This window comes from Prionailurus bengalensis, chromosome A1, assembly GCF_016509475.1.
Source record: "Prionailurus bengalensis isolate Pbe53 chromosome A1, Fcat_Pben_1.1_paternal_pri, whole genome shotgun sequence".
NCBI classification, from domain to species: domain Eukaryota; kingdom Metazoa; phylum Chordata; class Mammalia; order Carnivora; family Felidae; genus Prionailurus; species Prionailurus bengalensis.
In genome coordinates this window covers 50,389,976-50,403,628 of record NC_057343.1, presented here as the reverse complement: position 1 = coordinate 50,403,628, position 13,653 = coordinate 50,389,976, and the positions used below count along the sequence as shown (strand labels likewise).

General features: G+C 39.5%; 1 protein-coding gene across 21 annotated transcripts in view; it reads right to left on the bottom strand.

Annotated features, from left to right (window-relative positions):
* Window positions 1–13,653, bottom strand: part of LMO7 (LIM domain 7) — a 197,829-nt gene that overhangs the window by 29,557 nt on the left and 154,619 nt on the right. For 20 of the 21 annotated variants that reach the window (XM_043580604.1, XM_043580637.1, XM_043580622.1 and 17 more), the window contains 4 exons: window positions 8,643–8,760; window positions 6,441–6,583; window positions 4,684–5,116; window positions 2,919–3,230 (listed from right to left, as the gene is read on the bottom strand). In XM_043580604.1, the coding sequence (XP_043436539.1) occupies window positions 2,919–3,230; window positions 4,684–5,116; window positions 6,441–6,583; window positions 8,643–8,760 (1,006 nt within the window). The remainder of the gene's footprint in view (window positions 1–2,918; window positions 3,231–4,683; window positions 5,117–6,440; window positions 6,584–8,642; window positions 8,761–13,653) is intronic. The other variant, XM_043580614.1, reaches the window with a different exon arrangement.

Genomic DNA, 13,653 nt, shown 5'->3' with positions numbered 1-13,653 from the left:
CCTAAATTACCTGCTGGACCAAGTTCATACTTCGGTTTGGTGATCAAGGCCTTGACTGCAATTCGAGTCAGTAAATACAAAAATGCCAACTATGTGTAAAGGCTGTGGAGGGTACAAAGAATACCAGTGAAGGAGAAACAGTGAACACTTAGAACAAGGACGAATTCAGCAAATGACACGTTCAAAGGTGAAAAGTTCAATTCCAACTAGGGGAAGAAGAGGTCCTGATTTACAAAGGAAGTGACCCTCCTGGGCTTTGAAAGAACAGGAGGACTTCACAAGACAAACATGGGTAAAATGAGCATTTTAGAATGTGTGAACAATAAGAACGAATATCTGTGATGTGTTTAAGAAAGCATACTAGGTATTCAAGAAAAAGCAAGTGGTGTGGTATGGCCAGGTCATCTATTTCCAATTCTTTTTTCCACAACATAGTGTGGTACGGGCGACCTTGAGTCAGATTGCCTGGTTTCAAATCCTGACTCTACCGCTCACTACCCTGTATGGCTTTGGACAAGGAACATGACCACTCCACGCCTCAAATTCCACAACAGCATAACAGGGATACAAGGATCACTGAGGACTAAGAAATAGCTTGAGAAGCCTGTCTGGCACATGGTAAGCACTCCATAAACAGCTGTTACAGCACTACAAAGGGAGTTGGGGACCAGTGTTGAGGGACCACAGCGCTCTCCTGAGGTGCTTTGAACTTCACCGAACAGACCACAGAGTGCCACTGGACGCTTTGCAGCAGAGAAATTACCAAGGGCAGCCTGGCCTCCTGCAAGTCAATCTAACATCAGGCTTGCATAGAATGTACAAATACATGTGACTATTTACAAAATATTTGCACTGATGGCGAAAGGGCCTGAGAATCAGGGTAGTGGAAACAAAGATAGAAAAGAACATCATGGGAGATGCTGGAACAAAGAAATGAAAGGACATTACTAGTGAAAGCATGAGTAAGAAGGAGAAAGAAGCCCTGAAGAACACTTACAAAGCTACCAAAACATCTAGATGTTCACCCACATATTATCTGTGATTTTTCTATTCTCTGAACACCTAGAATTACAGAGTTTGGACAAACATTTGGAAGGGTGTTGCAAACACCTCTGACTTATTAGTCATTGGCTGTCCTATTCCCAAGGCAAGCAAGCTCCTTCTCAGTGACAAGAGCAGGTGACGGTACCCAAGATGCTTTCTTCATAGTGCAAGCAACTCAGAGACAGGTAAGTCACCGTATGACATATACATGTGTTCAAGCGTTCTAACTGCTTTATTTGGGAAAGCCTAATTTTGCTTGGTAGGATACCATTTCAAGCTTGGAGACAAAGGAGCATAAATCCATTAATGATGAAACCTGGATCCATGCCATGTTAATTCAGGTTCCTCTGAACTGCAATAACCTGGAACACACCCCCACACCACACTTAGCCTCTTGTTCTTAATCCCTGGATGTAGCTAGGCAGCTGCCACCCCGAGGGAGTGACTACCCCCTCATGCACAATACATTAATGAGGCTGTTCTGTTCGGTTTGCTATTTGAAAAGGTGAAGGCAAACACGCAAGTCCCAAGTCCGTAAAACAAAAGACACCTTGTTTCTGTTTTTATTATTCGCCCACCAGTACCTTATGTTCTCCGAGTGTATACCACAGGCGATTGTTCTGATCCACTCAAACTTATGATGCTAATGATATCTTTCCCATTCTTTAAAAATGAAGCAAAAAATTTACAACTCATGATTTCTATAAGCTGAAGAAATATTTTTAGATCTATGTTTGTAAACATGCATGGGAAAAACAAAGACATATGCCTAAATGTTAACAACAACTACCTCTAAATGATGGGACAACCAGTGGCTTTCATCATGTATACTTTCCTGCATTCCCAAATTTTCTCAAGAACAAAGGACTCCAAAATCAAAAGAAGACATAAACTTGTAAAGCTTTTCTGTAGTAAATATACCAGGCCCAATTATTGCACATAGTTATTTCGTTACTATAACTTAAGCCAAGTTATATACTTGATGCTGTGCCTTGGAAAACACATCTATTCCGGTAAAGCACCAGAGAATGTCTGACAAGTCAAAGAATCACACAAGCTCCTCCATGCCAAGGGGTTCATACAGCTATCAACTGTTTAACAAAGGTGTTGTTTTGTTTTGTTTTTTTAAAGAAAAGCTTTCTGTTCTCTGGACAACCAACAACTTTTAACTTACGTGTAAAACATACTGCATTCATTACCTAGTAATTCTCTTGGTGATTTTAATTAGGAAAAACTATAAATGGCCTCCAGTCATTCTTCATCTGATGGCATATCTTGTTTGGACTCCAAATGTTACAGAACACAACTGTCCTACTGTAACTAAGCCTCAATATTCCCTTTAAGATACAAGAAACGGGACAAAATTGTAGACTTTCTAAATCAGTATTAAGTCACTAGATGGTTTATACCAGGAAAGAAATGCCAAGCCCCTAGCGACCAGCATGTAGCATGTGTACCAATTTCCCCTTGTGGTCAGTTAATTTCCCTGAGAAAGGGCTTTTATTACTCACTTACCTGTTAGGCCTGAATCTATAACCTTCCAAGTGACCCCCACAGCTGAACCAGGGACTGCTGAGTACTAGAAGTATAAGGCAGCAGTTGCTGAAATGAGGAGTAGAGAATAAAACCAGCCAAACCCTAAAGAGACTCGTCCAGCAAGCCTCGATTCACACACATCATAAGGGTAATCTGGATCCATAAACTCAAAGGTGGAAGAGGCCTCCTTCTTCCCAAGATGTGCTAAAAATAAAATGCAATATTGTTTTCCACATTATCAGCCCAGATAATAATGCCTAGAGGTCAGAAGCATGGTTTGCAGATTGAAATACTTATGTTTCAGAGCAGTGGGTGATGAGGAACCTCCCCAAATTCACCTGTGAGGATCTGGAGACCTCTGTCTGTGGTGAGCTTCCCCCTTCTCCAAGCTCAGACATTAAGTCAGGGCCAGATGGTGAAGACAGTGTGGCTTTAGAAGTAGCAGCCTCTTCCTGGGAAAGCGATGAGAAGGAGGGGGTAGGGGAGGGCAGCTGCATCACACCTTCTCCCACCGCTACTCCCTCTCTCTCACTGGACTTGCTGGTAGCAAGCTGGCTCGTGTCAGGTTTGTGCACAGAGGTGCTGACCAAACTGCTCTGAGTTCTCTTCACATATTCGACATCTCCGTTATACTTCCAGCCATCATCCATCTAAAAATAAAACATCATATTAAGCTTGGCCTTGTTAGATTTCTGTTTAAAAAATACATACACTAAATACTTTAAAACTATAAAAGTAACGTACCTCCCACAGCAACCAATGCTAAAAGCTTGGAGCATGTTCTTTCATGCTAACGGATAGACACATGATGTTTTGGGAGGAGGACTTGTTTTTACAAAAAACCTAATGTAATATATAAATTATATGTATATATATGTGTGTGTGTATGTGTGTGTGTGTGTGTGTGTGTGTGTGTGTATATATCTTCTCAAAAAATTATAGCAGTGCACTCCTAATGTAATGTACAAGAATGGCTGTGTCTCTACACCCTTGCCAACACCAGACGTTTTCAATGTTTTAAATCTTTGTCGGTCTGATGACTGAAAGCTGTACATTTCATTCTTGCTCTAATGAAGTTGAACATGCTTCAATGTGTTTTATGTCATCAGCCATCTGAATTCCTTCTTCCTTAAACTGGCTACTCATTTCCACATGAGTGCTTATCTTTTTTGTGCTTTTCTAGTGCTTATCTTTTCTTACCCATTTGTAGGAGCATGTTAAATCTTACTGATGTTAACCCTACATCTAGAATTCATCTGACTAACATTTTTCTGACTCTATAAATTGTCTTTTGATATGTTAGTAATGAGTCATATATATTTGATTTTTATGCTACCAAATATATCTCTATTTTACTTAATATAATGATTAGGAGTTCCCTGGCTAGTTTATGCAGGTTTTCCTTACCTTAAATATTTCTTTCAAGCTTTTTCTTAGCTTTTAGGATACAATATTGGCAGAAGTAGAAAGAATTTGAACACTGATCTTAAGACACAGAGTTAAAATTAATACATCCACTTTCAGGTATGCACTCCTGCTTCATTCTCAGGGCAAACAACTTCATTTTCTATATTCTTAAAAATCCCAATATAAATAGAACCATGAAATACATTTTAATAACCACTTTCAAGCATAGTAAATTCTAATAAAGTGGGTACTCAGAGGAAACTAGAAAGCTGTTCATAAGGCACCTGAAAATATTCAGGTTAAACCATATGAAATTGCTGTTTTGTAGGTCAAAAAGAACTATTAGCATCTTCACATAGTTCAACCTAATACTTTACAAAAGCTGTATTTGAGAAAACATAACACTAAAAAAATGCTCTGCCTTAGAAAGAGCTTATTCATTCTTTAAAATGTTATCAGCCTTACTTTCATTGACTTTAAAGTTTAAAATAGTTCCACAGAGTTGTTATATTTTAAGCATTGAATGTCTTTTGAATCTAAACCGGCTGGAATTGCTTTATACATAAGTTATGTACATTTCATACATCAAGTAAATGGAGCTCAAACTTCTGCATAAGTTTACCAGCACTGTGCTCCTGAGAACAGACTAAATGAACTGGGAACACATTTTTTTTTTTTTTTTTTTTTTTTTTTTACCGTGTAGGATCTCGGGAGTGATGAGATTCCCCTTGCCTGAGAGCCAAAAGGTCTAGGCGTGACCACAGATGTTAACCTGGCTGTATCAGTTTTCTGGTAACTTCTGGGGAGAGAGGCTGAAATTCGAGTCGACTCGGTTTGTGTACTCGGTGAATGCTGAGAAGACAAAGCGTCTGGGTGTTGTTCTTCCATGGGGCTCTGAGAAGAAAGCTGAATTTCAGCTGCTGCAGCGTCCTCTCTTTTTGCAAACGTTGTAGAATCTTGCTTAGGAACTTCTGCAGAATACGTTGTTTCCTTCTCTTCTACTCTTTCACTCTGGTAACTTGCTTCTGACGTGGTCAGTCTAGGGGAAAGCTTTTCTTCATGCAAGATATCATCAGAAGAATGCAACCTCCTTCTTGATACAACTGCAGATGTTTGATTTCGGGATTCCCTTAGCAGAAAGAAGCACACCGTAACCATAAAGTTATGCATTTAGCACAAGGAGGTAGAGACACACGGGTTACTTTGGCAAGAACGTAAGACAAAGAATAAAAAGGCTACCGACTTCACACAATAACCAATACAATGGTAATAGAATAAATACATGTGATTTTTTTAGTGCCACACTTAAAAATTGTAAGAACTGGACTTTTTTTTTTAAGCAGGTTCTCAAATGCTTCCAAATACTGGAGAGGGATTTTTTTTTTATTGTAAAGAGTTGTTAATAAAAAAATTAAGATATTTAATACGAGATTCTTCACAAAGCTTTACCCACAAGTTCATAAATCTTCCCAAATTAGCACACTGTAGACATAACTAACTTACAACCAATCTGAACCTTCCAAAAATGTGGCTTCCTTTACAAGATTATGAGCTTTTTTTTTCCCTGTACACAATTTTAAACAATTTAGTGAAAATAAAAGATTTCCACAAAGGACTCAGACTTCAGGAAGATCAAGTTAGGATATGATTTCACACGGCTTGAGAGAACTCACATGGACAATTGTTACAGATTAAAGACACCATTCATATTTATAGAGAACTTCATGAAACATCCTCGTCACTCCTGTTTAGTAGGGAATACCTTTCAAACTGCATTGCCTTTAAGTGAAAGAAACGGTGTTTACCATTTGCTTCCAGGGCACAAAGGAGTTTTGTTTAATTTCGCCTGACAGCACATTTCCTTTTTGACATTATCCATAAAGCATATTTGCCTTCCCCATGACCTAGAAATATTCCAAGGTTTCTCACAGCAACTGCTCTACAGGACAGTTTAAATTGGACCTTTATCCTGTCACGTTGCAACGCCAAAAATACACCCCCTCCCATTTACGTTTATATTGTCTTCTTTTAAAATATAATTTTAATCGCACCACTAAAACGTGAAAAGGAACTTTATATTTTACACAATTTGGAAGAGTGGGACCTGGTTTTATTTGGCCACTCCATTCCTAAATTCACTTTAAAAGGAGGAAAAGTAGTTTATTTTCGGCACCAATTATAGCCAACACCATCCAATATCACATGTGAATATACAATGTAAAAATCAGGAAGTAAAGCACACTATATTAAGCGCCCATTTGTTTTGTTAATCCAAGTCACCATTTATTACAGCAATACTTTGCTTTTTCTTTACAGAGCAACATATTGAGACTTGAATGTCTATCTGTTTATGGTTTAATATTGGCATACACCTTCCATCACACTACATTTACATAAAATATGGATTTCTAACACTGGTATCTGCAACCATGAGATGCACTTAGCTTTCTTACCTGTCCTGCAGCATTTCCTTAAATGTCTTAGAGCTTCTCTCAGACTTCTCAAGTGCCTGCTTTTCAATTTCTTCCCTCTCTTCTTTTTTCTTCTGCAGATCTGAAGTGTAGCTTTTTCGACGATCTTTCCATTTTGCAAGGTCCTAACAGAAGAAAATCACATCAGCACAGGCATACCTGAATTCATACACACCCTTTCTAGCAGTGGGAGACTGCCAGAGTATCCCATTACATCGCTGAAACTATTCACTCCAACTTGATGCCAAGGTGCCCTAATTTTGCTTTTTATAGCTGGCGTTTCTGTACCAACCTTTATCTCATGTGTCTGTCTAAAAAACCTGACCTAGTAAGATAGACCCCATTACTGTTTCTCCTGCCTCCCTGACCATTTCACAAAGAACGCTAAGTGCTTGTAATTGGGTGCCAGGTCAGAAAGATCAGGAACTGTTTCAAATTTATTCTCATGTCACTCCAATAATCTGTCTGTCATGTGAAATGGCAGATTTCACGAGTACAACTGGGACAGAGCTAGGATTGCAATGGTTAAGCATGACTGCACGCTCTTTCATCTAACGTACACCCAGCTCAATCCAGAAGACCACAAACATGCAGACACAGAAGATGTGGGTCCCCTCAAGGAACTCTTGGTCTTGAAGGGAAAGAGACTTGTCAATAAAAGTTCAACAGTGAATGTGATGATTGGATTGCACAGGATGGTGGGGGTTTGAAGGAGAGGGAGTGGTCAATTGTACCTGAGGCAGGGGAGGGCAGAGGTTGGAAAGGCTTTCCTGGGGAGGCCAGGCTTGAGTACATGATTTCAAAGCCAGTAAACTCCCCCTACTGACAGGGCAATAAGGAAGACCACACAGGAACAAGTGTATCTGTTTCCCATATTCCCAGGAATAGAAGTCTAACCTAGCTGGCTGACCCCAGGACAATCAACTTAATTTTCCTTTTAAATTAGCCCTAGCAGCCTAAGCTGGTTGTCACACTCAGGAGTTTGAGACATTTTTCTATGTCTCCAAAATAGAGAAATGCCATGTTAAGAATTACTAGTGGCATTTCAGTCCAAACAGAAGCACAGGTCTCAGACTAAACTAAGTTTGCTTTATACCTTTAAGAGTAGACAGGGCCACTCCTGTTTAAAAACAGCCTGAAGCCAATACAAACTACTTCCAAAAAGAACAAAAGCAGTGTACATTTAGTCCTACAAGATAATCAGCATGAATTTTCATCTGACTTGACTTAATGGATAACCCCTCAATAGTTATTTTCATACCCAAACCACCACCATGTATTTTGGCAAAGTGACATTGAATTACTGTTTCTTGATAATTAAATCGAGTTCCCAACTAAAAGAGACACTGGAATTTAGTGTCAGCCAAGGCAGAGGGTTCTTCTTCATTTCATAGACTCTAATCTCTCTGAAAATGAAGATTTACTATCTCTGGCCCTCTTGTTCATTTTAACACTCTGCCCTTCCCATAAAGTTGCCCTCAAACTCTTTTGAGTTTGCTCTGTTTAAATTATCTATTGTGTATTTCCAGACACTCCTTTGGTTTGTAACAATTACCTCTTTCAAAAAAAAGGTCAAGCTTTTTTCCTGCAGGAACAAAGCTAAATATTACGTCTATATCCATATAAACATCTGGATATAGGTCAGCTCTGTGAAAACATCTGATTTTGATTCATATCAGCTACTTTTCCAACCCAAATAGTACTCCTAGTTACATTTCTTATTTCTCCCCAAATCTCTATTAACTCTCAGAGCCCCCTTCATCTCTCCCTGCTAATGCCAAGACTGTTCTGGACCCCCTACTCTTCTGCTTCCCCTAAACTTTGAGCTAAGTCTCTTCTCTTCACAAGCTTCAATAACAGTCATACTCCAAATTCAACCAACCAAAGCAAGTTAACAAGTTAACCATGCTGTAAGGAAGCAGGTTCACATTTTTTAGAACTCATAGCGAATATGAGAAAATAAACCTCCTATTGTATTTTTCACAGTGACCTTTAAAATAGGCGACAGCAATAGGTCAAAAAGGTAAAATCTTTTACAGGAAGTCGATCACATTTTCTATAGAACTGAATTCTTATCAAGGAAAATCATTTCAAGTATACTGATTTTCATTTAAGAGAAGCAAGGAAGAGTCAAATAAATGCATTCTCCCAGTCTTCCCATCTCCCAGTATAAAACGTACTCACATCTTGCCATTTCTGATCTTGTTCTTTTAATTGTGATTTTATTTTCTGCATCTCCTCGTAACGCAGCTGACGCAAGTTCTGAACATCGTCTGCGCTGACATCACTCATGGACTTGCTCCTACGACAAAAATACCCATGGTAACCAAGGTTCACATGACCGGATTAGGGTTAAAACTGGAAGGTTGGGCTTTTATTTGGAAATTCCATCTAAATTTCTGCTGTACGACCTAGACGTTTTACTGATAATATCACAGAAATAGCACTACAGAGATAAATGGGTGTTTTTCCAAAACGAGAAACAAGAGCCTAACACTCAACTCAAGTGTGAATTCTTTTACAAAATGGCTAAATGAACCCTGCATGAGTCTAAAAAATAATCCAATGTTCATATTTGGAGTTGCCCGTGCATAAAGGGATTACTTTAGAAAGAAATATTTACTACACTCATCTGTAATTTTCTGTCTTCCCCAAAGATAATCTTTTAAGGTTTGGCTGCCTTTTCTGGGCACTTATTAAATAATTTAATGATTACCTGATATTTTCTCCTCAAATTCAATACCTTGAATAAATGTGTTGCTTCTTCTCAAGGATTCTCTAAGATCCACCCTACCACTGCCCTGGACTTGTTCTCAAAGCACCACAGGTAGTTTCTAACAGCCAATTATAATAGAATGACTTCTACAGCCCTGTGTTTTATTTTGGCAGATTTCAGGTCTCCCAATATGGATTCCTGCCATGGGTATGTACTGTGGTTTAGCTCTCAGTTCACTCTAGATTGGAAACAGTGAACAGAGTGGGGTGTTAGACACAGGCATATATATATGTGTGCTGTCTACACGCACACAGAATGGATGGTAAATTACACTGGAAAGTGGGGTAGTGAGAGGAGTCCAGTATGAATAGTGGAGGAATCAAAGACAGAAGACAGAGCTTTTGAAGGTGGGGTATTCAAAATGTGCTTTCCCATGGGGCGCCTGGGTAGCGCAGTCGGTTAAGCGTCCGACTTCAGCCAGGTCACGATCTCACGGTCCGTGAGTTTGAGCCCCGCGTCAGGCTCTGGGCTGATGGCTCAGAGCCTGGAGACTGTTTCGGATTCTGTGTCTCCCTCTCTCTCTGCCCCTCCCCCGTTCATGCTCTGTCTCTCTCTGTCCCAAAAATAAATAAACGTTGAAAAAAAAATTAAAAAACAAAAAAACAAAAAAACAAAATGTGCTTTCCCACAGATCTTTCATAATGCACTTTGGATTTTATTTCATTAAAACAGACTCTACTTTTAGTTATTTAAGTAACTCCACATCCTCTTGGGCCTTTAAACTTTGCCTTCCCCAAGATTTTGTTATCACCACATTTCTTTTATAACATACTTGCCCTTAGTTAGCTCAGGAATTCAACTAGTTTCTATGCAAATGACTCCCAATCCACAGCCCAGGGCCAGATCCTCCCTTTACTCAATTCCAATTACTTGTTGAATAAGTTACCTACATGGATATCCCCTAGGCACCTCAATTGTAAAAGGACCAATTGAAATAATATCCAGGAAGGATTTTGTAAACTATAACTCACTAAACACATGGTTATTGTTGGTGTAGCCAAACTGAATCTTGTCCCCAAACCTGCTTTTCTGCTTGTGGCTGTTAATGGTGTAACCTGCTTCCAATCATCCACATTTGAAACCTAAGAACTATTTTTCACCTTTGCCTCTCCCTTCTCCCTACTTTCAATTAGTTATCAAGTCCTCTTATTCAGTGTCTTTTTCTTTCCACTTCTATTGCCAACACCCTAGATCAGAACACAGCCAGCTCTTAGCTAGACTTTTAAAGTAGCTTAAATTATCACCCGGCCTCCAGATCTAGTGAGTCTTCCTTTAACTGTTCCAACATGAAAGCCCTTCACCAGTATATATGCCTTTTTTAAATGCCACTCATTCCTCAAGATCCCCGATACACTCCATTTTGGATGGGTGTAAGCAACTTCCTATTCATTCTCCACTTGAAAGTCTAACAGACAACTCAAACTTGACTTGTAACAGACCAAAACCATGATTATTCACCCCACAATCTACTCATCGGTAAAATTCAACTCCCTCCTTCAGATTTTAGGCCAAAATTCTTTCAGTCATCCCAGATTCCTCTCTTTCTCTAATACATCATAACTGATTCCATCATTAAATCCTGTCTACTTTCTAAATATAATGAGGATACAACCACTTCTCACCACCTCCGCCATTACCACCCTGATCCAAGCCATTATATCTCCCACCTGGATTATTACAATAATCAATCTTCCTGTTTCTACACCTTCCTGCCCAAATAGCACATGCTCAATACCACAGCGAGAGGGATGTTCTCAAAATTACACTCAGATCATGACATCCATGTACACTGCACCCATCTGTTTCTTTCCACCTCACACGAGCTAAAAGCAGATTGTTCTAAGATCTAGGACATTGCCTGGATTTTGCCCACCTCTCTGTGCTCATCTCCCACCGTGTTCCGCTTCAATTCACCTTGCTCCAGCCAACTGGTTTCCTTGCTCAACCTCTTGCTTTTCTACTTGCTCTTCAACCCACCCAGAAAGCTCTTCAACCAACCATATGGCTTACCTCTCACTTCCAGTCATGTTTGAATGTTACCTCAGCATTTCCCTCCCTAACCACCCTATAAAAAAGAGCAAATGCCCCTCTCCCTTGATCACCTTATCCCTCACCATTTCTCCTCATAGTATTTCTCTGCATAGCATTTACTGCCATTTGAAAAGTTTATTTACAAATCACCTGCCTCATCCTGTAAGATTATAAAGCAGGGATTTAGTCTGTCAGCTTCTATATCACCTATACCTAGCAGAATGCCCAGCCCATGGTAGGTGCTCATATATGTGTTATTCTACAGAATATTCTACCACTTTGGTAATGATTCCTACCTCTTCCATGCTAAAAGTGGCCTGTCCCTTCTCTCTACTCCTCTAGTGCTTTAGCTGTACCTTCCTCCTGGCATTAACACTCAGCATTATAGTGCTTATGGTGTGTGTGTGTGTGTGTGTGTGTGTGTGTGTGTGTGTGTGTATGCTTAGCTTATCTCCCTCATGAGTCCACATGTTATTTGGAGAAAAACACATTGATGTATAACAAGGCACACAGGATACACGCATTTAACATCGATGGCAAGAATGAGGAAAGTTTTATCATATTTAATCAAGCAAAAAATAAACTCGAAATGTTTCTTATGTGTATAACAAATTAAGATCCCTCCCCAAAGTTTTATAAAGAAAACATTGTAGGATCTACTAAAGAGTATTAAGGAATTACATATAGAATACATATATAATTATATATATTGCATCTTTAAAAATATACCTAACTAGGTATGACTAAATATAAACCAGATTTATGTGAATTTGAAAGTATGAATTAAGTTATAACTGCAAAGAATAAGACTTTTTGTGCTAATACTTTAAAAGACTCACTAAAAAGAGGCAAGAAAAAAATTTTCAGGACCAAGGCATGAGAGGAATCTGGATACCCAACACATAAGGTGATGTATGTTCCAGAAGAAACATGGATATGCTAATACTTTAATAATCTTCCAGTGGGAGGGAAGGCTGGATGGTCTCAGCTGGCCCAGAAATGGCCATGTACGTTCTTTGAGCTTTCATCCTCCTGCACTATAAAACCTTAACAGGTGTCATTTCAGAAAACACATTCACCATGAGCAGATGCTACATCGTCCTCCTGGGAGCTAAGAGCACAGAGCCTGGCACCCAGGAGGCCCCCAGTATGAACCAAGTGAGCCAAACAGAGTAGAGGAGACTAATCCCTCCGTAAGGCAGAAATGGGAGTTCCCTTTGTTCCCTAGGATGTCAAGTTACCTAAATAAAGCCTGAGCACATTCCATGCAGGCTGAACCAAGCACCGGAGACTGCGGTGAGGGTTCCAGGCCTGGAAGTGGCATCAATTTTCACCCTAACCTAACATTACTTAGTTTCTCTGAGCCTCAGGTCCTCATCACTTAAGCCAGAATGGGATTATTATGAGAAAAGGGGAAGGTTATACTGATCGTATTTTAAAAACCATCAGGTGCTACACACCAATGATCCTTACTAAGGCAAACATGGCTGCATGGGATCTCTTGAAAACTAACTCCCCAAACAGCTTCAGACTAGAGAGGTCACCCCAGGCCACACTGATAAAATCTAGAACTTTTTGAGTACAGAAGTCTTTCAGCCAGATCATGAAGAATTCTTTCCTTCCTTATCAGAGTTAACAGCATAACATTAAACTTCAGAGGGCTTACTATGTGCCAGCAACACTGGCAAGTGGTCTGCATGGATTATTTTATTAAATGATGCCCTAGTCTGGTTCTACCACTCACTAGCTGTATGTATGTCCTCAGGAAAGCTACAATAGCTGTGTCTCTTCATGTCTCTACAATGCATCCAATACCAACCTCTTTACCTCATAGAATTGAGATTAAGGACCAGAGATAGTCTAAGAAGTAATATCTAAGAAGCAAGGGATCAAAAAGGACTAACATGTAGCAAAATTTACTAAATATAAAATCACTGATTGCCTTAAACAGCAAGTAGAAATTCCATGATACTAAGTTTGGGGTCCCCGGAGTCCTGAACTTTCAAGGAAAGAGAGGAATACACTTACTTATGCACTTTTAAATATATTCCCATTAGGTGCTGTAGGAATTCTCTGAAGCATAATCAGTACTAAAACCTGGATAATAGGTTTTAGAACAGCCACAAACTAGAATGATAACATAAGAAACTTTTCATTTTTAGGTTGATAATCTAAATCAGGGTTTCCCTATAGCAGCACTATTGATATTTTGGGCTAGAGAATTATTTACTGTAAGAGGCTGTCCTGCATCTGGCAGGACAATTTAGCAGGATCCCAGGATATAAAAGCACTAGGTGCTGGTGGCAAACCTCCATCCCCAACCCATCCGATGTAACTCATCAGAAATGTCTGCAGACACTGCTGAACGTCCCCTAGGGACAAAATCCC